The sequence below is a fragment of the Falco rusticolus genome, chromosome 16 (assembly GCF_015220075.1).
Source record: "Falco rusticolus isolate bFalRus1 chromosome 16, bFalRus1.pri, whole genome shotgun sequence".
In the NCBI taxonomy this organism is placed as follows: domain Eukaryota; kingdom Metazoa; phylum Chordata; class Aves; order Falconiformes; family Falconidae; genus Falco; species Falco rusticolus.
Genome location: NC_051202.1, coordinates 6,568,338 through 6,592,184, shown reverse-complemented (window position 1 = coordinate 6,592,184; position 23,847 = coordinate 6,568,338). Strand labels below are relative to the sequence as shown.

Below are 23,847 nucleotides of genomic sequence, written 5' to 3'. Positions count from 1 at the left end.
CTTTACTTCCCGTATTTCTGAACAGAGTTTGTATAAAAAAGTACTTTCCACTGATTTAGGTACCAAGTGGTTCCCTTTTGCTTACCTAGACAGTGTATGGTATGGCAGGCAAATATGATGGAGAGAGAAAGAAAGAGAAGGGCAGACTTCAAATCTCTTGGCCATTTGAACTGGAGGAATAACTATATGCCAGCAGAATTACAAAGATAAGCATTTGGGCCCTGCCTTTTCACTTGATATTTCTAAAGATAGTATACAGCAGTCATCTGACATGAATTGTGTGAATCGCCTTATGTGATGTGTCACAGACCACAGAATGCCACCCAAATGCATTTCATGCAATTACATGTGCACAAACCCATTGTGTAAAGATCTGCCATGCTATTACATTGCATATAACTCCCACGGGCACACATACATTGAGATTGCACGTGTGTAAAAAGGAGCTTCAACTTGGCGTACTGTAACATTTATAAAGCACAAGTGCATATTTCAGACTTCAGACGAGGAGCACAGATCCTTCAAAAGCCAGATGAGGCTGGGTTAATAGGAGTTATAAGTTATATCATAGCTAATATGGATCCTACCCAGAGCCAAACAGCTTCCTTTATCCCATACATTTTGCTTCTTTGTCACTTTCACACTCCGCATGGAAGGCTAGGTCATGCTTTAGATTAGAGAAGTGGTCACATAGCATCCACCACGCCCATCCTGACACCGCTCCCACAACCCAATCCCAAATTGTCATGAAGTCTGCAAAGCAAAGGTGATTTTTATATACGCACTCCTCTCACGAGGGAACCACAGCTTGACATCCACTCGCTCTGCATGCACTGCTTGTATGCGGGGCAGCAAGCACAACAACTGCATTTTAATCTTTCCCAGCTTTGCTGAAGTATAAGACACCCTCCTGGGAAAAATTCTCAGCCTTTCCTTTAATGGCACTTCACTGTCGGTTCAATGCAGTTTCTCGTACTCCCCCAGGCTAGCTGGCTCAGGCTATTGCTACTGTTAGGAAAGGCTCAAGGCACCGGTCAGTTGATAACACACCTGTTACAAACGTGCTGGTAAATGCAACTGGAACAGAGCAGCAGTGTTCTGCAGCTAGGCTGAGGAGACTGAACGACGGCACAGACCAGGGAGGACCTGTGACTAAGGTATGCCCCCTCAATGAAACAGAAAGGCCTAGTGCATACAGTACAATTTCCTCTGTGTTCCTCTGTATTAAATCAGCAAATCTCCTCCCTCCCACCCCCTGTTTACTTCAGCTTTGAGCTTATAATTCTTACATTTTTATACATGTCAAAATGCCACAGAGAATTACTTTTTCCATGGTACAACTTCCTCTCAGAGAGTATAATTACCTGGTATGCCTTTGTTTTCATTACTGAATGAAAAAGATAATTCACAAGGCACTGCCATGTTTTAAAACCCCTTGCTGCAAATGGGTCGTTTCAAACTGACCAGACAGAAAAGGGGTCTGCACTATGTAACAGCCAAATTGCCCCGTGACTGTAAAACCCTGAGGACCAGGTATGAACTGACTTACCCCTAGGCTTTCTTATCCTTGGGCACCCAAGGTATTTTATGGAATTATATTCTGAAGCTACCTCTGAAACTGCTGGGAATATCTGGCTGGAAACGAAAATCAAACCACCTCTAGAAGAAAGCAAAATTTCCTGTTACTTGGAAAACTTTGGACATTCTTATTTCCACCGTGCAAAAGCAGCCATGGAATGAACTCCTAAGCCCTATGCTCTATTTCTACAAAGCATTTGCCTGCTTCTCTTTAACACCCCTGTGCTACAATTACATACCCTTTTTCTCACCAGCAATATTCTTTAACAAATATTACATGCAAATTCTCTAAAACAGCAAGGAACTTTGAAAAATACTTATCTTCAAATGCACAAGTATCTGTAGCTCTTCAGATATGAATAAGATAAATGTGGCTCAGGAACCTTCCAAGACTTTTGTAATAACTCTTCCAATTTCACCCTCTGTGCACAGATTGCTTCTGAAGACTTAGGAAATCTGGAAATGAGTGTCTGCTTTCTCACAAGCACATAGCTGATATTTCAGTGCCAGGAGATATAGGACAGGGAGATGTGCACATAACATGTAATTTAGCTGTAAAGCTTCTTGCCACAGGATGTCTGGATGCTAAACGTTCCTAAATGTTGAATTAGGTTCAAGGGAACACTAAGCAATTCAGTTCCAAGGGAAAGAAGTCCCACCAATTGTTAGTGTTATGCATGGAAACCACACTGGCTCAGTAAATATCTCAGCTCCAAAGAGCTGGATGATGGGAGAGTACTTGCAAAAACAACATATGTACTTGCTCTGTTCTTACACCCTTGCCCAGGCAATAGCTTTTGGATACCACCAGAGAAAAATTACTGGACTGGTTGAACTTTGTCTGACCATGCAGGCCTATTTTTTTAAAGCTGCAGGAGAAAACACAGTAGACTGAACATTGAAACATAATAAGATTTGGAATATAGGGAGGAAAGATTCTGGAAGACTTATTTGGGATCTGACTTCACTGTATTTTACAAATAAAAACTTTCAGTAACTGTATTTGCTTTGGCTAACTCTTTAGAAGCATGCGAGACTGATCAATTAGTGCCAGGGTGCTGCTAACTAGATTTTTTGGGAAAGGGGGAGGCAATTGTTGAAGTCCTGTCAAATGCATCACTCCTTGTGCTGTTACAAAACCAACTTATATTCAATCTAAAATGATTGCTAATAAGTATTAACTCCTCTACCAATTGTTCTGCTTCAATCATGTTTCTTTTGCTGTCCTTCATCTGGATATTTTAGCATCACAATTTTTTTAAGACGTGACTATGTGTTCAGTTGCTTCTTTTCTGTACAGCCCTCCCAATTATCGTGGTGGGTATTTTTCTCTCAACCCCCTAGAACGGGTTTATTTCTGGTTTACTCTTCCTGTGGTTTCCATGTGGTTATGTGGGAGGTTGCACATTCTTTATCAAAGCAGAGAGCCATGATTAGTCCATTCAGAAAATGTAAATGCAGCCTTATGTGTTATGTAGCACTGGAGAAAAAGAGATAGACTGCAAGGAGCAGTAAAGGCAGTAAAGGCAAGTAGAACATGGTGTTAGCCCTGTAGGTAGGGCCTGGCAGAATCACAATGACATCCACACTTCAAAATTCTCATGGAGCTAAATAAACACACCAAACCTGGCAGATACTCTCTGGGGAAAGCTAACCAGAGTGCAGCCCAGTCCTGCTGAAGTAAGCGAAAGCCACTGCGATCGTGCAGCCTTTGCAGTTAAACATTCATTTTGATTTGGATCTCCCTTTCTGTACGTGTTCATTATTTATCCCAAATCTCAGACTCTTTAGCCTCAGCTGTTTCTGTCTGAGATGTCCCAGGAGCTGGAAACACTTAGTAGTTGATAAATACATGTATTTGATTTTGCTCAGCGCTTCAGGTTGCCGACTACTAACGCTAAGGATGTATCAGCAAAATTGACACTGTTGGAATGCACTGTGCAATTTGCAGCTTTACAGAAAAATGAACTCTGCACCAGCATCTCAGGGTTTTGAATCATACTCCCCTGAATGCTGCAGCTGAGACAGCATATCCAAAAAGTTAAATCTATTACGTAATATTTTACACCTTGAAAATTACTTGTCTAAACTGAATCCTTGCCCCAGGTGCTATTTAGATATCTCAGGCAAGTTGGAGTTTTTAGCAAATGAAGGTTCTGTGTCCAACAGGCACTCTCTGACCTCCAGTTACCTCTGCATCTGCCTATTTCAACCTTCTACATATCATATGCGGTCCTGAAAAATGTGATTACCTATGGGATTAACGAAGTCTGAGGTTAGATTTCAAACCTTTTTATCTGGTTTCTCTGGTGACCACTCTAGGCAAGAACACCTCTGAGTTACAGCCTTAGCTATGTGCTTGGGAGTCCAGTGCTCTGCCACATCAGAGCCAACAGGGTGCCTCCAGCCAGTCTGCTTTCATTCAGACATTAACACACCGATTCAGGAGTTGAGTTTTAGTCACCATGCTTGAAAAGCTACAATTATAAAGATCTTACGAATTTAAAAAGCATTACAAATAAAAGCACCCTGCCACTAACCCCCCACATATATCATTAAACAGGAAGAGTCACCCTGGTCCCAGTACATGAGTCATTCAGCATCCTCGTGAGGTCATAGATGCTTTACAAATCTGTTTGTGGTTGTACAGGAATACTGTAGCCCACCATGACTCTGAGTGAATGGGCTAGGCATGTTGTGTAAGCTCCTTATTTGCACTTTCTTAATGGCAAACCAACAGTAAGATCAGAATGGAGGTTTTTAATTATCTTACTAACTAGGGAATCAAAAAATCAACATCAGAATCTCCATGCTAGTAAAGATTCCTACATGTCCTTATTATTGGTTTATTTTTAGTTTTAAAGTATGTATCTCAAGTTGGTTGTGATCCATGACTGGGGATTCTAGCCCTTTGCCAGTGTAACAGGAGGTTATTAAAGCATTACAGCTGTTATTATAAAATACTGCAGTTATTATCATTTGACAAATGCACACAAAGGTACTCGTGAACTTTAGGTTTCCCCTGCTTCTTTCATCCCTAGAAAACTAGACTAAAGAGCAAGTCTTTTCCTCAAACCGTTGCAACTGGTTGTAAAGTGGGCGTTAGCATTTCCAAGGATAGCACTGGGGCAGCCGCTAGAGAGAGAGCTGCCAGGTGGAAGGGATCCCTGGGTGTGGATCTCTTTCCACATGAAGGCAGGGGCTGAGAGTAAATATCAGCACATGTGGTCACATACGGTTCCCATCCCCATCGCTGGCTCTTAGTCTGGCTGTAGCTCAAAGCGTCTGCACTGTGCTTCAAAGCAGCTGAGCTTAGAGTATCTATTAATAACTACAGGGCTTCCTTCCTATCTGCTAATGAGTACTGGGCATCAGAGTTCTGCTTATAGGTATTTCCGAGTGTACCAGAGCAGGCTAATGCATTCCCATGGCAAGGCAGGCGCGCTCTCAGGGATCCCCTGGGAGCCGGGTCAGGCTCTCGGAGACACGCCGCTGGGTACTGAACTAGCAGCACGCAGCTCACTGGCTTAAATAACACGTCAGCTTTACACAACTGTGTATTTGCTAAGGGTTACGTGTTTCAGTCACATTAGTCTTTCCCAGACCTGTCCTGGCCCTTTGTGCCCTTAGGGAGTCTGTGGCAGCATGTAGCGTGTTTTATATTCAAAACAATTGGAGGAATCAATGAGTTCTCTGCAGGACAAGGGATCACACTGAGAATCACAATGACTGCACCGTAGTGAGAGCTTAGCTGGCAGAGATGTCTTTTGAGCAAGATCTGAGGAAACTGGGAAAGTTTTACTGTCCTTGTTGCGGAAGGAAGTGTGCATACAGAGCAGATTTGGTGGGAAGAGGCAGCAGGCTTTGAAAACGTCTTACCCCTGATCACAACATCAGTTCTGGAGAGCTGTAAGAGCTAGGGCTAGCTGAAAACTCCACGGCCAAAAATATTTCCATATTCAGTTGAACTGAAACAGTATTTTATAGAAGGTAACTGCCTTTCTCACACCTTTTCTTCCTCTGTCCCCCCAGCCCCCATACAAATTCAGCAATTTCTTCACTAACACATTTTGTTTAGCTGCAGAAGTTCTGAGTTCAGAGCTTCTGACAGAGGCTAATGTTCCTAGAAGAGTGAGCATTTCTGTCACTGGCATTTTACCATTCCCTGTTCCAGACCACCTGTAAAGTCCAAATAGTCTTCTAAAGTACAAATATACGCATTTCCTTTGAAAGATGTTTTACTAATAAAAGAGAAATCCACGCAATGATGATGTGCAATTATTCATTATGTAGGAGGATGTTTGTCTACATAAGATGTCTATTTCTTCACAGTTTCCTTTGTCATCCTTTCCAAGTGTTATTTTTTATTTATCTATAGATTATTTTTTTCCTCAGTGTGAAGTGAGGACTCAATTAGGAAATTACAACAGCAACAGAAAACTACAAAAGAGAAAATAATAAGTTAAGATCGTTTGGGGCTACATTTTGCAGTTCAGTTTACTGTTGAATTCCTGATTCTGAAGGCCTCAGAATCATACCCACAAAACCTTAGCATAAGAGATATGGTTTGTAAAGATGACAAATATACTTTAGGAAAAAAAATGGAAAAAGAAAGAACATGTAAAGGAAACCTTAAAGTAAAGCATTTACTATAATATGCACAAGAGAAAGCTCAATAACTTGGACATTTCCATCAGCATTCAGTGACTGCCCCGAAGATACTATTCCAAGACATCTTAATGTGTCAGGTGTGACGACATAGGCAACAACAGCAACCCATAATTCCATGGCAAATCACATCACTTAGAGATGGCAATTAATTTTTTTTTCCTGGAGAGAACCACTGCATATAACAGAGAACATCACTCCTGTGCTCTTTTCCCATGCACTTCGTTAGGCAGACCAGTGCCTGCTGGAGGTTTTTCTTGGACTTGCTCTGCTTGTTCACCTTCAGCAAACAGGACAGTTCAGACCATGCACATTTTACTTTTATTCTTCTGCACCCCTGTATTTATATTGCTGATGAATTAAACAGCCGCTGAAGACAGCACTGGATTTAGTCCTGCCTTAACTTTCACAATAACTTGTACCGAGCACTCCATAATTAAAAACATTAGTGGCTCCTTGTAACGTATCATCTGAAAGAGTATCTGCTCCCTGCCAAACAGGGTGAAAATATTCATGACTTTCTGGAGCTCTGCTAATGAGTTTATGGATTACAGGAATATGGAAATAATATGGAATTCATAACTAGAGCAGGTCCAGACTACTGGATTTATGGATTGGATTCATTATGGACGTCGTGTGCAATGGCTGCACTTGAAAGCCTCAGATAAAATGAGATATTCACTGTTTTGGGTGCCAGATGTGCACGCTACAGGAGATGTGTCCTGTCAGCCAGAGCTTGTACTTCACCCCGTTGCAGGGTTGTTTTCACTACACCTGGCAACCCAGCCCAGAGAAACTCTACTGGAGGAGCTGCCAGCGCAAACAACATTCCCAGATACTCTGCTCACCGCTTCCACTTGTGACCTCAGCCCGTGGACGTGGCGGGCTGTTGGGCTGGCAGCCAAGGGTGCTGTGTCTGGGTGCTGGGGCTGACCGACCCTGCCGGCCAGGCTAGCCGCCGCGTGGGTTATCAGCGGCTTGGTGCTTGCACGGGGGGGAGGCGGGAGCAGTCCCCCGGGGGCCCAGCTGCTGCTGCAATATAAACAGCAGCGGTAATGAGGTTTCCTTTCCTGTCCTCTCCTATTGCTCCTTTTGCGGCTTTAGCTTATAGGTTTTCCATGGCAAAATGGCTGTATTCTGTGCGCTAAAACCTTCTGTATGCTAATGCCTCGCAGCAGGCTGGAAGTTTTGCTGACAGTGTGAAAGGCAACAGGTAAAATTTACAAGGGCAGCTGGGTGTGTGCAGTGATCCCAGGGCTAGAGAAACACAGGCAACAAGCCCTGCTTGGCAGCTGGCCTCACCAAAGTGGCTCCATTCCACTGAAAACCACAAAACACCAGCAGCGTTTCACTCATTCCTTGCCTTGAGACATGCAGCGCCCTCCCAGACCCCCTTCGGTGTTTATAACTGAACGCAGAGTTCATGCAGCCAGGGCTGTGGCAGAATTTACACAGGCTACAGCCCAAGCAGAACCAGCCCGTCTGTGCTGACTTCTTGTGAGAGGTGGCCAGGGTAGTACGAAGGCTTGCGCCCACTTGCAACTGTCTCCTCTGCCCCAGCAGACGTTCTGCGATTTGGAAATAGAAATGACTCAAACCGTTCCCCAAAGTGAACAGCTCTTGAGCACTGAAGCTTTCAATAGCCCTTTCCCCTGCCGAGGGATTTGTCACTGATGCTATCCAAAAGTCATGTGGAGTACAAGGGGAAAAGATCTCTTTTTTTCAAGGTTTCTACCAGCTGTCGGATTAACAGCTCTTGCTCCCCCACTGAAGAATCAGCCCCAAGCCATCAGCTGAGCAAAGGATACTCTAGCAACAGGCTGGAGACCTGGGAGACCAATCTATTCTTAGGCTGTGATCCACACATGTGTGGTAGTTAGACTTCAGAATGCTAATGAGCTTGCCTGAATTCTAATGAAGGCCTATGGGAGAAGTTCAGTTTAATGCCTTCTGCTTAGTAAAAACAAGCAGGACAGCTAAAATCTCTAACGTCTTGGCTCCGGACAAAGCTAAAATAGCCAGGCATTCCCCTGCAAAGCTGGTTGTGCCACCCACAGTGGGAGCAGAACAGCTGCTGTCCTGTGGGTTGAATCTCACCCGCACAGGTTGTCTGAGGTCTTTGAGGAGATGCAAGAAGATGGCTATCTTCTCCTTCCACTGTCAAATTTCATGTAACGCAGGAGAACTCAACACACAGTGTAAGACCCCTCAGCTCTCAGGAAGCTCGTTTGACACTAATCAAACAGTTCCAAAAGCCAGGCGCAGAAAAATATACCCCCAAATGCATAGACACCACCCCCCTCCCCCGACCCCTGTGAGCATCCAGAGGAGCATCCTTAGGAAACCAGGACAAAACCACTGACATCACTTAGCTGGTGAAGGGTTCAAAAAACCAGAACCAGGTGGCCTATCTAGAATGTTGAGGAGCTTCAACAAGTAGTAACAAGTTGGAATGAACACTCAGTTTCTTTAGACGCGTCTGAAAATCCTTGTCCTGAGACACTGGCAGGATGAAGGCCAGCTCCTCTTCCTCCTTCTGTCTCCACGAAAGGCACATCAGGGCACAGCCGTGAGGCGAGCGGAACACCGGGCACAGAGAGCGCAGGTGCCGGATCGCTACAGCAGGAGCACGAGGGGGTGCTTGGCTCCCACAGAGCCAGGGAGGGATCCGATGGTCCGATCAGGTGGGGGCAACATCAGCATCGTATAGGGTTCTCTGATCGCATATGACACTTCTTGTCACATTGCGTCTCTCATTCGCTCAGCCAAAAGGCTGGGGGGAAAAGATGCCTAGCTCCTTTCTAGTCTGCTTCCCTGCTGTACGTTTAGAGGGGAGCGGATGTCTTCAGGCACCCCGGGGAAAAGAGGGGTGTGAGCAGGGATGCACCACCATCACAGGACGTGCCCGCAAATTTCCCCAGCCTCTGAAATGTGGACACCACCAGGAAATGGCTCCTATCAAAGGTTCCAATGGCAAGCTGATAACTCTCTGCAAGATTACTCTGTAAAATTTACACTTTTTTATTTTTTTATTTTTTTTTTACAAGTGGTTCCCTGGCATTCTCAGGTGAGTTTTATTTGAAACACTGCATGTGGCCCTTTCTCACATGTCTGCTCGAAATCCAAATACACATGCTACCTCTGTTATACTACCTGAGGGCCAAATCCATTTGAAATCATGACAAAACCCTTGGGAAGAAAAGCTTGCCTAGGAGCAATAATTCTTCCAAGAACACGAGCTTTTGTATCACAAGGAACAGCAGGAAAGATCTGCTGTGTAGGGAACAAAGCTGAACAAAGAGGGGATGCAATGATGCAACGGTGTTAGAATGGAAAGACAAACTGGAAAGGAAATATATATTGTGTATATAAAAGCTAATGAACTGTTATGCATATCTGGAAGATGTTCAAGAAGGTTAGGTGAAGAAGCTAAGACAAACACCTGTCACGGACTGGCCACGGTGAGGAGCAGGAACCACAGGACTCTCCCATCCTTCCCAGCACTATGGCCATGGTAGCAACTGCTGGTTTACAGAAGCTGGTGATCCAGCCCAATTCCTCTGCGGCTGGGTGCCCATCCTTTGGGAGGAGATGTAAAAGGATAGGTTCGGGACTAGAGGCGTGTTCTTCTGCTCACATTTGACTTGCAAAGATGACAATGGTGGGTGTTGGAAGTCAGGACTAAGCTGAACAGTGGAGCTGATTTGGGTCAGGGATTAAATGATTAAAGATCATTAGGATTTGAAATTTGAGGAGCACTGGCTGGTTTGTACAGGAGGAATGCACGGAGCCTCCTCGCCTCCCCTCTGCCGATTGTAGCCTCTGTTTGCACTCATTTGCCATGAGGGACAGGACAATAATTCATCCTACGTTTCCCTGAAGTTTCAAACACCGGGAAGTGGCAATTAGAGCAAGAAGGAGTCACATGAATGTTGTGCTGATTGACACATCTTCATCAAACCTTCTACAAAGAATCTATTAAAAGGGGCTTCATGGCAAATATTAGTCATACATGGTTTGGGGCACACAGGCACAAAATCTAAGAAAAGGGGAGGGGAAGGGCAAGGGCGAGGGCAAGGGGAATTTACTTTCCTCTGGAATTCACTTCTTTTGGCAAACATTTTTGCAAACAAGCTTAGTGATAGGAGTGGCAATGAAAAGAGCAGATGTTAAATGAATGTTAGATGACATAAGTGGAGGGCAAATATTTGATCTTCTCAATCTGAATTATTATTATTTACTTTTAATAAAGTATGGCTGAAAGACTCAGAGCTAAAATATCCTTGTGCTAGGTGCTGCATAAACACAGGAAGCCTGGCTGGAGGGAAAACACAAGGCTTATTCAATGTAGGAATTAACACAATCTATTTCTGCAATCAAATTAAGTTACACACTTCAAATGCCAAGCACCAAAACGTACAGTGAACACTACACACAGATAAAACTAAATAATTGCAAAAAAGTCCTTAAACATTTGCCATGTTTTAGGCAGTACTTAAAAGTAAATATTTTGTTCAAATTTCAGCTGCCTCTATACATAACTGCTGGGGGTGGGGAGTGAAGAAATCCAACCTTTTCAGTCCCTCAAAAAGAACACAATTAGCTCTACTGCTGATTAAAGGTTATTTGCAGGCACTGGCGGATGATCTTAAATACATAACAAATTCTAAAATAATATAGAACACCGGTATCATAAGGCTGGGAATTTATTAGATTAGTCAGAGGCTCAGATCTAGTCAGAGAGATTTGGCATTAGGATACACATGAAAGAATTAAGAAAAAAAAAAAAAAAAAAAGGGCTTTTGCACAGAACAGGACGTTAGGTCTGTGGTAGGGCAATACTTCATAAGCACCAATGTCTTCCTAGTCAGACCTGTCTCTGCCAGCAGCCATCTCCATGGGAGAGCGCAGGAGGGAAGTGATACACAGTCCCTCCACTATTAATTCACAACCTTATCTGCAGCTGTTACAGATTTCATTAGACCCTGCAGCGCAAGATCTCATTGTTTCTACAATTTGTTTTCAAACAAGCCCAGTGTAAGACTTGGGAATGGGTCTTTGTTTTTAAGAAATAAATTCAACACTGAAAATTGAGATCGGTGTAATAGTTCTAGTTGGGTGTCCAAAATCGAAAGCACATTCAGCCAGAAATGATTTTTAAAAAAATCCTTGTCTGCCCATCCTTTCCACCAAGCTGAGAACTGTTCGAGTGGGCTGTGGCTGGAGTGGCTCCAGCTTGCAACATTCTGAATCTGCCAAATGCTCAGAAGATTAAAGCTTGCCCTGTACCCACAAATTCTGAAAGAGTAATAGGACTCCATGGCTCCACTCCAGCAGCCTGCCACGCAGGAGTCACATCTCTTCTGAATTACAGGTGGGTAGAGGGAGTGATGGGGTTTTCTGGAAGGAGTTTGTTGCTGGAAGAAACTATTTCTATCTGCTTTCATTCTGGAAGGAAAACTAGTGATTTGTGATATAAACTGCCCTTCTGCGCTTGAGGTGACTGCCTGTGGGTTTGTCAAGTCTCCTTCAAGGAAGGTTAGCAGTGAGACCACAGGCTCCGAGGCTGCTGCGATGGTTTAAGAGCCCATGCTAGAACTCTTGGCAACCTGATCTGAAGGGAAAATGGCTCAGAATTCTCTAAAAATGTTTGCAAATTATACTCTGAACTTGGGTAACCAAAATGTTTTGAGTTAGATCTTTTCAAAGAAAAGGGCATAATTGAACTACACAAAGATAAGGGTATAACTGAACTAAAATTTCAGAGCAGAGAGTTATTTCATAGGTCTTACTTTGTTCTCATTTTCAGGTGAGATATTTTAAGAGGTCTGAAATCCTGATAGATCCTAAAAAGCTCATTTATTAAAAAAAACAGCAAACCACCAAACCAACCCACTACAACTTTTTCTTGCAAAAGTTACTAGTTTTGACTGTTTAACATACTGGAATGAGAGAATTTTAAAATCAGAAAATTCCAAGTAATTTCTGATAAAACCCTATGACAAGCTGCACATCTTGAATAAAGAGAAGGCCTTTTAAAAAACGGAATCTGCTTTTTATTAGCAGTAAAACATGCTAAAGCAAGGTAAATGTGCATTTCTCTGCTTCTAGGGAAGATATTGCTGAATTCTTCCCTTCCATTAAGACATGCAAAAAAACCCACCCAAAAACCTGGCAAGACTTTAACTAAGGGTGAGATTTTTGAAGGACATGAAAGCAGGAGGCAGTCAATTCCCAGTGAAATTCAGCCTTAGAACATCCTTCTCCAAATGGTCCAGATTAATGTGTGCGCTGGTTTTTAATAGGGAGGGCAGTAGCCCCTCCGCTCCCTTTGTGCCACTTCTGCCTACACCACAGCAATCCTGGGAAACGCTTTGCTCCATCACCACAGTACCAAAGGATAATGGACAAGTGCTCTGGGAGAAAGAAAAACATCTTCCCTCTCCTCTCTGCAATGCAGTTTCAAACTCGGGAGAAAATTCATGGCATCATAGGGAAAGAGGGATATGATTAATTCACTAACACCGCCAATGGAGATCTGAGAAATCAAATGACTTTTTGAAGTCAAAAACATCAGAGCATCTGCATTAAAACCAGGAGTCAGCCCGGTGGTGCTTGAGTTACGAGGCTATCACAGTAAGCTCCTCCTGTCACCCACTCCCCCAGGAAGGAATCTCTGCATTCCTGAGAAAGGAGCTCAGGCTGCTGTGGTTCTCCTCACCCTCTGTCCCTGCGCTGCTGTTCGGGCGGTGGTGATTCACGTTACAGAATTAGTGCAGAGAGCTCTGAACAATGCAATTATTGAGAAGTAAAGCACTGTGAATAGAAAATATTGTGGCATCAGCAAGAACGGTCAAAGCTGGTGACTCAAAGGCTCTGTGGCAGGTGTGTATTCCATACAACCCCCAAGTGCTTGGATTAGGTTCTTCACACCGGGGCGTCATAGGCGCTTTCTAGTAGGAAGATCCAATTAGGTATCGCGCAAGGCCACACGAAATGCAGCAACGTTTCTGAACTAGAAGTGAGCAATAACCGTGTTCAAAATGCCTCGCACTTGTATCTTGAAAAACAAAGGGTCTGAAGAGCGGGGAGCCATGGAGAAAGGCAGGAGGGGAGGAAGCATTTCAAGAGGCTTTTGCAAGGAGCTGATGGGGAGAACTCTTGTATTAGGTGGCTGTGAAGGTTGCACAGTGCTGAAGTTCGAATTCAGCCCCCCAACCCCCCAGCCTTGTCAGGATCTTTGTCTCTGATTTCAGTACCTCTGGGCGCAGAGGTAGCCAAGGCTACTGCTTGTGTAATCTACTCATTACTGGTGACTGACCTACCACTAAGAAAATGTAAGGAGCGTAGAAAGTTAAGTTTGCCCAGTACTGCCTTCTGAGGGGATACAGTCAGTGCTCAAAACTGCCTCAAAAGGACGGACTGCCAGGAGCTCACCGGTCATGACTGTCAAATCCCAGCTGTATTGGCATCTACTGCTCAGTGCCTGGGGGACTCAGGTTTATTTAAAGCCACCAGGACGTTGCCTGTGTTCAGTACATCGCCTGATCCTGGCGTGTCAGATGCCAAGGCAGGTGGCCAGGGTTTGTCATCAGCCTTAGCAGCAGCAGTGAATACTACAGTTCTCAGGTCAAGACAGAATTTACAGTATTTCCCCAATTCCTGACCTTCCCTCCTCCTTCTCGACACCTGCAGACACTGTCCCCTGCACAGAAACGGGTGGGAAGAGGTTCTTACTGCTATCTGTTGCACACTTTCCTTGCTCTCCAGTTAACCAAGACCTGGAATTCACAGCATAGATTGTCAGTCCTGGGCTTACATGCAAAAAATAGTGAAACTGCTCCAGAAGCTCTTTTCTTTGCACAGTGCTCACGGACAGGGAAACAAAACAGCTCCCCAAGCACACTTTTTCCTTCTCTTTCTCTTCCACCACTTCCCTGTTCCAAAAGAACATGTTCTCTCCCTCGACTGGAATGCCGCAGTCACATTCTCAGTGGAGCCCAGTAAATAGCATCAAGAAGCATCTTCAGGACAGAAAGGATGTCAGTTTGACAGCTTTCCTGTGGCCCTTTGATTCCAACATTTCAGAGGAAAATGACAAAATTCAGGGAGGCACTGTACTGTGCAGATTTCACTTAGACATTGATTTCTGTGAAACAGAAATGCCTCTGGAGCAAATCTGTCTCTAAACACCTTTCTCACATGGTCCTAGGTGAGACTTCAGTAACCTGATGGGTGCATCTGGGTAGCAGCAATTAGAAGCAATTAGGCAATATGGCAAGAATGGCAAGCAAGACTTTGGAAAAGAGAGGTGGAGATGGTTCTGAGGCTGCTGTGGGAACAGCTGCCATCAGGATATTGTTGCTGGTGGCTTTTGCTGTTGTTTTCCTGCTAGGTCTGCACAGATTTCAGTCCCTGGGGTGTCCTGGCAGCTGGGAGTCCCAAGCTGAGCAGTGTGACTGTGTGTGGAGCCCACAGGGAAGCTTTGTCCCCTGAAAGCACGCCCAGGTGACACCAGTGCTGCTGGCTGCCTGCAGCCCCCGCCGCGCTGCCTGCCCGGGGAAGCAGCTCAGCCTCTGCCCAGGCATTGCGGTGGGGAGCGGGGCACGGCGCTCGCAGCTGCGTCCCTCAGCGCCCACCTCACCCGCCTGCTCCAGGCTGAACTAAACGCGTTACATCTGGGGCAAGGCCGCAGGGAACGGCACGCTGCTCTCTGAAGAAGCGAAGGCTGACTGCACGTTTTGGCAGCCAGGCCCACATGGGCACCAAGCGCCACAGATCTTTACCCACAGAAGCCAGATGCTGCAGTGACAGTGCCTCATGGTGTCTGCTAGACGCTGGCGCTAGCTCCGGGTCAGCCCGGTGAATATATCATGCCTGGGGGTGTTTGCATGCAGAGTAAAAATCAAGAAGAGCATTATACCTTTGCTATTTCTGAAACAGAGACATTTGCACCGCATCAAGGCACCTCTGACCTAGCACAGAAGTGCACTAAGAGAACGAAGAAGAGCAGAGGGCAGACTCAGGGCACTATTCCAACGCAGACAAGCTGTAGGGCTGGAGCCTTTTAGCCTCTGCTTCCCAGCGAGCTGGCTGGTACATCCATCTCTAAACAATACAGCAAACTGCTTCTCTGCTTAATACATATTTCATGTTTCAGATCTTGCCAGAAAGACAAACGGTTTTGCTGCTGCCAGTTGTGAACATTACACATTTGCCAGGGAGATGTCGTGCTTGTTTGCCACAAACGTAATTAGATGATCAATCGTGAGGAGCCAAGGAGAAATACCGGTACTGCAAACAAACATGTTTTTCAGTTTGCTCTCTGAATAGAACGGGGAGTTAACTACAAAGGAGAGAAAAACTCTGGCTCTGCATTCGCAGCCTCTATCTTGGCTCCCTTTTCTCTGTCATTTCCAGTGGGGAGTAGCTGCCAGGCAGCAGATCTCCAGTTGCTGAAAGACATTTGGAAAGCACAGGGAGAAAGCTGAGGAGAGGCTGTTTCCCTCTGGATGGCAAACCACTTCCCGGCTCGGCATGCTTGAGCTGCGGCACTCGGGGTTAGTGCAAAGGGCATTAGCAGAAGCCAGGTACGTTAATGCAAAGGGCATTAGCCTATGCCCCGTCCGACCGAAGGGGAAGGTGGCACTGATGCTCTGTGCGATGCAGGCGTGCTGCTGCGCTGCTGGCATCAAACACAGGGCTGCGACCTTGCTGCTCTGTCCTGCCCTTGGCCTCCCAGTAAATCCATATCTGGATTAGCTCAGCCATACCAAAAATCTGTGTGGAGTCTGTACGGGAATTAAAGTGGCTTTACTGCAGTTAATTCACAAAGGAATTCGTTGCGTTTCAGGACTCTACCCACATCTGCATCCAAAGGCTCAGCTAAAACCCAGCCCCTGTTGTGCCCCTGGCGTGCAGGGACGGCGAACCCCAGCAAGGTCCCCCAAGGACAGAGCGTAGCGAGCTCCCGCTTGTGCCACCTTTTCTCCGTATTTATGATCCCTTCCCTCTGCCTCCGTATGAAAACGCAGGTGTCTGGACAAACGCAGTAAAAAGCACTCACTTGCAGTCAGCTTTTTCAAGTGCCACTTTCTTCTCTACTGAGAAACTGTCAGCAGTAAAATAAAAAGTGCTCCTTTAAGCAATGCTGAAAGACTCACAAGGCACTCTAATGGTTACCATAATGCTTCCAAATGGTGCCAGTTCTGTGCCTGGAGAAATTAAGATTATTTTTAGGACTGAAAACTCAAAGCCTCAAAAGTTAGGAATTAACAGTTGTCCATGTAATTGTACCATATGGATGTGTACCAGATACAGCCTTTAACTGATGATCGCAAATCACACTGTGTTTTAGTTTCCCTATTTAATGCAAAATATTTAAAGTTTTTTTGTTTCATTTTCCTGGATTAACCCTTTTTTTTTTTTTTTTGTTTCAATGGAAACACCAAACCTTTTCATTTGTACATAGGTACATCAAGCATCCTCTTTTAACTTTCCTCATGATGATCGGCTGCATGAAAAGACAAAAATTATTGCTGTAAAAACAGCGTTACTGAAAGAAAAAAAAAAATACCTTGCATAAGCTGCAGAAGGAAACAGAAGAGAACTTTTGCTCACTATATCCTCGCTGACCCCCACCAAGTAAATGCCCAATAGATGGCCATGAGAGATTAGCTGTGTACGGTTCCTCCAACTCCACCACCCAGTTGCAACAGGCTGTAAAATGAGCAGGGCTGGAACCACGTGTGTGTAACTCACCCCTGTCTCTGGCCTTTTCTCCATGAAGCAGAATTCTGTTTTGGGAACTGCAGTCAGGGCTCAGAAGAAGCCAGAATAGGACCAAGAGGCTGATCCTCCACATATTGAATCATTCCACTCCTTTTATTCTTTTAAGATATTTTTCCATTTTCCTGTGGTCTTTTTTTTTTTATCCTGCATTTTATGCATGTTTCTGCCTTCTCTAGATACTTTTGCATTATCAAAGGGCAACAGGAGAAAAGAAAAAACTGTTGCTGCATTTAGCATTGATTTTTCCCCTTCACTCTGAGTCACATAAGCTAACATTTAATTAATTTCTGACACTTTGACAGTTTCTAAGAAGACATTTGTAGAGCTATCAAGTGTCGCTGATAGCACTGTCAGACAGACACTTTTTGAATTATCAGCTATTAAGGACCCATATGCAACAAATTTCCAAGGATTATTATACAAATTGTTCTTTGAATGAGAAAAGCACACAAAAGCTCAGTGAAACATAAAGAAACCATTGTTCCCAGGTGAATTTGATATTTGCAAATGTTTTGCTATTTTGATCGCTTATATGGTTTAATAAATTGAATTCGCTTTGTCTTTTATTAAGAAAATTAAATGGCCTGGTTTGGGATGTCTGAAAAGACGGCCAGATTTTCAGATCACAGTGGTCTTTATGGAGATACAGCTTGAGAAGCACAGAGTACTTGAATTTAGGAAGTGCTGAGCAGTGAATGAGGCTCCTTCAAGATCTCTAAACCAGAACCCCCCCAAAGAAAAGTTGCCAAAATCTCCAGTTGCTTTTAAACACCTCTTGCCTTTACTTTTTGACCACGCTGTCTGACACATCACCATTTCTTGATGTAGGGACTACATCAGACCCAGGTACAGGTCTCGATACTTTGCTTTTAAACACACAAACAATCCTGGCAAGGGGCTGAAGTGACGGACGTGGATTAACGCTACTCCAGACACCCTCTGCAGCTGTGGCTGCCCGCTCGGGTACCACAACTCTATTCTGCCCAGCCTCGCTGTACTAATTAACCAGTTGACAAAGCAGCTCTGTTCCAGCAGACAGGACTGGGCTGGATCTCACCTTGCTCAAAGGCACAGCTCTGCCCTGATGTCAGCATCTGTGTGCCAGAGCCGTGTTATCGTGATCAGACTGCTCTGCCTGCTTGTCCTTGGAGCAGCTGGCGTTAGCTGTCCTGGTGAGCTCAGGGAACCTGTTAGCCCATACGGTGAAATTCAGCTCCGTGCCCCTCTCCTCGTGGCCTCCGTGGCTCTCTGAAAGGCACTTAGGTGCACAGCTGTCAGCGCTGAGCATCTCCAGCTCTGCCTGTGCTGCAGGCTCCGTTGTGCAGAGGACAGGGATGATTTGCAGGCTGAGGCAATATTCCCATTTTAGCCCATACTGCCTCAGCAAACACACATCATGTGGAAATCCCATCTTTTTATAAGTGTGTAGAAACTCCAGCGGGACCCAGACATGGTGTGAAAATACCCAGAAGACGGTGCCAACCATCACGAGCACCCACTGCGCAGATCCTGCCCTGGGAGCTCTTCAGCAAGCCCACCTAAATGAGAGCTAAGAGACCCCCACCACACAGCCAGGAAAAGGTCTTTCCAGTATGCCAGGGCCAGTGGCCAAATATTCTGCAGTCTCATTGCAAATGTGGAATCTGGTTTTCATCTGCTGGTACCAGACAAAGACCCCAACACTGACACCTGCTGCCAAGGTCTGTACCATGTAGCTTAACTTTTAGCCCGTCTCTTATGATGCAGACATACACGCAGTTGGATGCCAGTGGTCCAGGGACATGCAGTGTCCCGATATCACTGCTTTGCATCACCTCCTGGCATAAAATCCATGTAATGGATATCATGGACATTCGTGCACCTTCACTAGCCTGCACCGTACAGGAGTACGTCCCAAGAGATATCAGTTCAAGATATCAAGCACAATATCAGAGCACAAACCATGACCTTCCCTGCACATCCCACATCCCACGCTTCAGCTTTGTTTATCTATCTTCCTCAGCAGAAAGCAGCTTTTTTGCTGTCTGCATTTGCAGCTAATACCCCACAAACCTCTATATCCAGACAGCAACATTTCTTTAGAACATTTTTTTCCTAATCTCTGTTCAGTTAATTTTCATTCTTCTTCCTCTTCATCCATGAAAAAATGCCTGTAAGCCTGGGACCTGATCTGTAGCCAGTGGAAACCAAAGGAAGGCTTCTTGGTGACAGCCTCCTTGTGTGCTGAAAATGGCCCAGCTAGGGAAGAACAGCACAAAGGCAGCCCTGGCAGACAGAAAAACTCCAAAAGACTAAAAGACACTTGAGCTGTCTTTGCTACACCTCGACAAAACAAACACAACCCCCTAAACAGGTTCTAGGGAACGCTACAGCAACCCCCATGATTTGTTTATATGTCATTTTTGAAAAAGCACACAGACGTGGCCAATGGCCAGGGAAGGAACGATGGTTTACTGTGATGCCCCAGATTTCCAAGGAGACCTGTCTTCCCAGCACCAGGCTATTGGGCGGGCACCCAGTCATGCCCCCACCGTTTCCCCCTTTGCACAGCATCCTCACCGGGAGAACTGCAGAAGGCAGGGACAGTCCAGCCCTGACTTTAGAACTGTTACTGTCAAGTTTCGTTATCATCACAACTCGGTTTGTAGCATTATTTATTTATTTATTTCCCTGCTGGAGGAAAAGAATAAGGAAAAGCAAAGGGAAAAAAAAAAAAAAGAAAAAGAAAAAAAAAAAGAGAACACAGCCCAAAGCCCCACGAAGCACATGAAAAATAAACAAAGTGGGTCATGACACATCTGCCCTGAACCTTGCACACCTAACAGGGAGCAGCTGGTGGTTAGGGGAGCCGACACAAAAATCTGAATTGGCCCTAACAGAGAGTAATTAATATCCCTGGCAACAAAAATCTGGGGCATGAACTGGAAATAGAAATTAACTTATTGAATCCCTGCCTAGGTATCTGACCATCAGTTCAGCCTCCCACCTGGCTCTTCATTGCATTTCCAGGCAGTCAGCTGTTAGTGCACGGGAATTCAGGGGAGGGGGAACAGCCTCCAGAGGTAGCACACGCATATTTGTTTTACTTCTATTTTACATGTTGGCCTTTGACTGTCTTTCCCACATCTTTGCATCAGGGTGGAGCCGGAACCTGGCACTTTTACCTCCATGGATCCCCTCAACCTCTCTTGGTACAACGGTGACATCAGCGACAGGAACTGGAGCAAGCCACTCAACGAGTCCCATGCGGACCAGAAGCCTCAGTATAACTACTATGCCATGCTGCTCACCCTCCTCATCTTTGTCATCGTTTTTGGCAACGTGTTGGTGTGTATGGCTGTGTCCAGGGAAAAAGCCCTTCAGACTACCACTAATTACCTGATCGTGAGTTTGGCAGTGGCAGATCTCTTGGTAGCAACTCTGGTCATGCCTTGGGTGGTCTATCTGGAGGTAGGTGACACAGTTTTCTTTTGCAGTACTGAATGTTTCTGGTGAGTGGGTAAAGGGAGGGAAGGTTTAGCAGCCTGGACACCAGCCATTCCAAGACCTCCTGAATTTCCCCGAACAAATGTGTTTTTAATTTCCTAGCAGTTGATCAGATTTTTTCCAGGAAATGGACATGACAGCAGATGACAGGCTGACTTGAAAGTACACTGTTGTTCAGAGGGCTAAATTACAGTCCAATTGCATTGAAAATCTGGCTTTTAGAGGGATCAAGAGTGAAAGGACTCCAGTTTTGTTTTCAAAACTACATAGATTGACTGTTCATTCCCAAACACAAGAACAGGTCTGCTACAACATCATGGGTGTCACGCTAATAAACTGCATCAAAAAGTAATCAACCCCCTATTTCTGAAGGACTACAGTAGTAAGAGGAGCAGGCAATTGTAGAAGTAGGAGGTAAATTCACAGCTTTTATGATACAATATTTGAGAGAAATCACAGGTGAGGTACTTCTCACACCGCTGCCGTTAGCACATCACTTTGGTACAGGAGAGCTCTGTACTTCTGCACGCAGAGCCGTGCCCGCGTGGAGCCCTGGTTTGTGAAAGCCAAACACTCCCAAGATTGCCACCTGTTTACTTGATGGCAAACGACTCTTGCAACAGTAAATAACCTGAAAGTATGAGATGCATCTCTAGAGGGAAGACTGAGGGCAGATATACCACCCCTCTCCCTTGGCCCCCCTCGGCCAGCTGGGACCTGGCACGCTGGCGGCAACCGCCACCGAGAGAGAATGAACGGCGGTGAGAAAGCGTAAGGCTGAAACTATAGTGAGCTTACAAATAATTTTCAGGAACTTGTTTATGACAGCAAATGATAAAACAGAGAGCAGAGCCGGGGAAGAAGCCGTAATCAATTAGCCCATTAAATATTAATGCAAAGCAAACCAAACCCGTTGACGTGACATAGGCTGTCGAGAAACCACAATACTAATTATCATTCCAGTTAATTATTGTTTTCATAGCACTTTAAAAATGTAAAGCATGGTGCATCTGCTGAAGCTTATTAACATGGCCACAGGCTGGCTGTGATTGGAGTGAATGCCTCTGGGACTTGCTATGCTCTTCTATTCTGTTCCTCTTTTGCGACAACCCATTTTAAGCAGACCCTTATGCTGCGACAAGTTCTTGCTCTCTCATGCCCGGCTGTAAGAGTCTCTCAGATGCTTCTTATTTTAACGTGGAAGAATAAAGCACAAACGATGTAAGATGCCTTCCCCTTTCTGGGCTCACGTGTAGACGGAGTTGGCCAGGAACCTGAGCTGCCTGAATCTACCAAGTAGGACAATCAGGTCTCTACATCTCAGCAATACTTTTTTTACCCTTTCTGCTCCTATCCACTCTCTGTTAAATCTAGTGCTAGCCTGAAGCAGCAAAACCCATGACAAATACTCCATGCCAGAGGAGGAGCCATAGGACTGACGTGGGTTGGGCACACTGTGGTCCCTCTCTGAGTCCACGATTTGCAACCAAAACCAAGAAGAGCCCTCTGTTCTGTAAATATATTCATTTCTTTTTCAGGCTTTGTGTCACGTGCCTGGACAAAAACTAATGTCAAAAGGAAATCCTTTTAAAAATCAGCCTCGATGCAAACAAATCTTCTACCTCCAGACTTCTAAGGTTTCTCCTGCTTAAATGAAAGCACTAAGAGAAAGAACTGCTGCAGTTTACAGCATCTCCCATAAACTCAGAACTATGGGTTTGGGAAACTGATATTGCAGAGGCTTATATCTGGCTGGAAACCTTTGCCTTTGGGCAAATTCTCAGCAAAGTTACTGATATAACTGTCTCTTAAGTGCTTTTTTAATCACTGAGTATTCATCTGTCACTCAGGCTTCAATGCAGTCATTCTTCCTTCTTTATGCTGCCTATGGTTATGTATATCAGAGCAGAAATAACTGAAGAATAGGTATCTTATTCATTCTATTTTCAAATGCAGTAGGACTCTATTTTTATTAGAGGGAAATATACTTTTTTCATCACATGTCAAATACAGCAGTCCTAATAATTGCTATTAAACTTAATTGGCAAAGTTCAGTTGCAATAACAAGATAAGTGAAGAGAAAAAGGCTACTGGTAACTGGAAGTGTTATCATTAATTCTTTGTCTTTATCACAACATGTAGTGTCATAAAGAATTTTCACTGGGTTAAATTAATTTCATTCACACACACACAAAAAAAGTAAGGAATTTCTACCCTGATTTTTTAAACAAAGAGATGAAGGAAAGTTCCTGCTTCTCTACTGCTGATCTTTGCTAGGTATAACTGCCAAAAAAAAAAAAGCCTAATAAAAAGCTGTAAGTACAATTAGAGATGCTCAGGATATAAAATTAATGTATTTCCTTCCTAATACCTCTTTGCAATGCTTCAGAGACCTGTTTAAGCTCTCACAGAGCTCACTCTGAGGAGACTTGCTCTCCCTTACGTCACTGGGATACGAGCCCAGGTTTGTGTTTGCTGTTTGGGCTGTCCAACTCAATGCAGAGTAACAGGATGGAATTAGGAAGGACAAAATCACACAAGCCTTCAGAGGAATGCTCTAAAGAATGGTTTGGATGGAGCAGAGTACCTCCTTTGAGGCCATGACATCATTTGAGACCTTCAGACTGGACAGGACAAAGCCCTGGAAGGCACTCGGTGGCAGCCCATCCTAACTGCCATGGCATGGGACTGACTGTGTGGGACCTCATTCCAGCTGGAACTTCTGCAGACAAAATTTTGATCCCCCTTGAACCAGCAGAACTCCAGCTACCAGCAAGAGTTTCTGTCTTTGTGCAAAATTCTCCCTTCAGACCCTCTCAGTAGTGTATCTTCAGTGAGTTCTTTTGCTGACCCGATTCTCTCTTTGCAGGTGGTGGGTGAGTGGAGGTTTAGTCGGATCCACTGTGATATCTTTGTAACCCTTGATGTTATGATGTGTACTGCCAGTATCCTCAACCTCTGTGCCATCAGCATTGACAGGTGAGGGCTCCATGGCAGCAAGTCATGTCAAACCCACGGCGGCAAGTTATGGCCATCTTCATACGGTCTAATTTTACTTGTGACTCACAGACTTGAAAATGTTGAGAGCTGGTGTCATTGAGGTCTTTTGAAGAGCAATTTGTAGGACCTAAATGAGGTCTGAGCAGGGATACCATGAGCTGCTGCATAGGTGTTGAGAAATTAAATGCAATTGCCTGTACGTGTCCAGTAGTTGGTTCAGTCCTTCTGTTTATATACGTGAATGGTGGAGCAGATGTCAGTGGGAAGAGGCAGCAGCACAGAGAGAGAGGAAGAAAAATGCTGTGCTGGGTTGACCCCAGCCTC

The 23,847-nt window shown here is 44.8% G+C and overlaps 1 protein-coding gene across 1 annotated transcript in view; it reads left to right on the top strand.

Moving 5' to 3' along the window:
• Nucleotides 1–23,847, top strand: part of DRD2 (dopamine receptor D2) — a 33,718-nt gene that overhangs the window by 2,024 nt on the left and 7,847 nt on the right. The window contains exons 2-3 of the mRNA XM_037410094.1: nt 20,175–20,487; nt 23,393–23,502. Of these exons, the coding sequence (XP_037265991.1) occupies nt 20,206–20,487; nt 23,393–23,502 (392 nt within the window). The 5' untranslated portion in view covers nt 20,175–20,205. The remainder of the gene's footprint in view (nt 1–20,174; nt 20,488–23,392; nt 23,503–23,847) is intronic.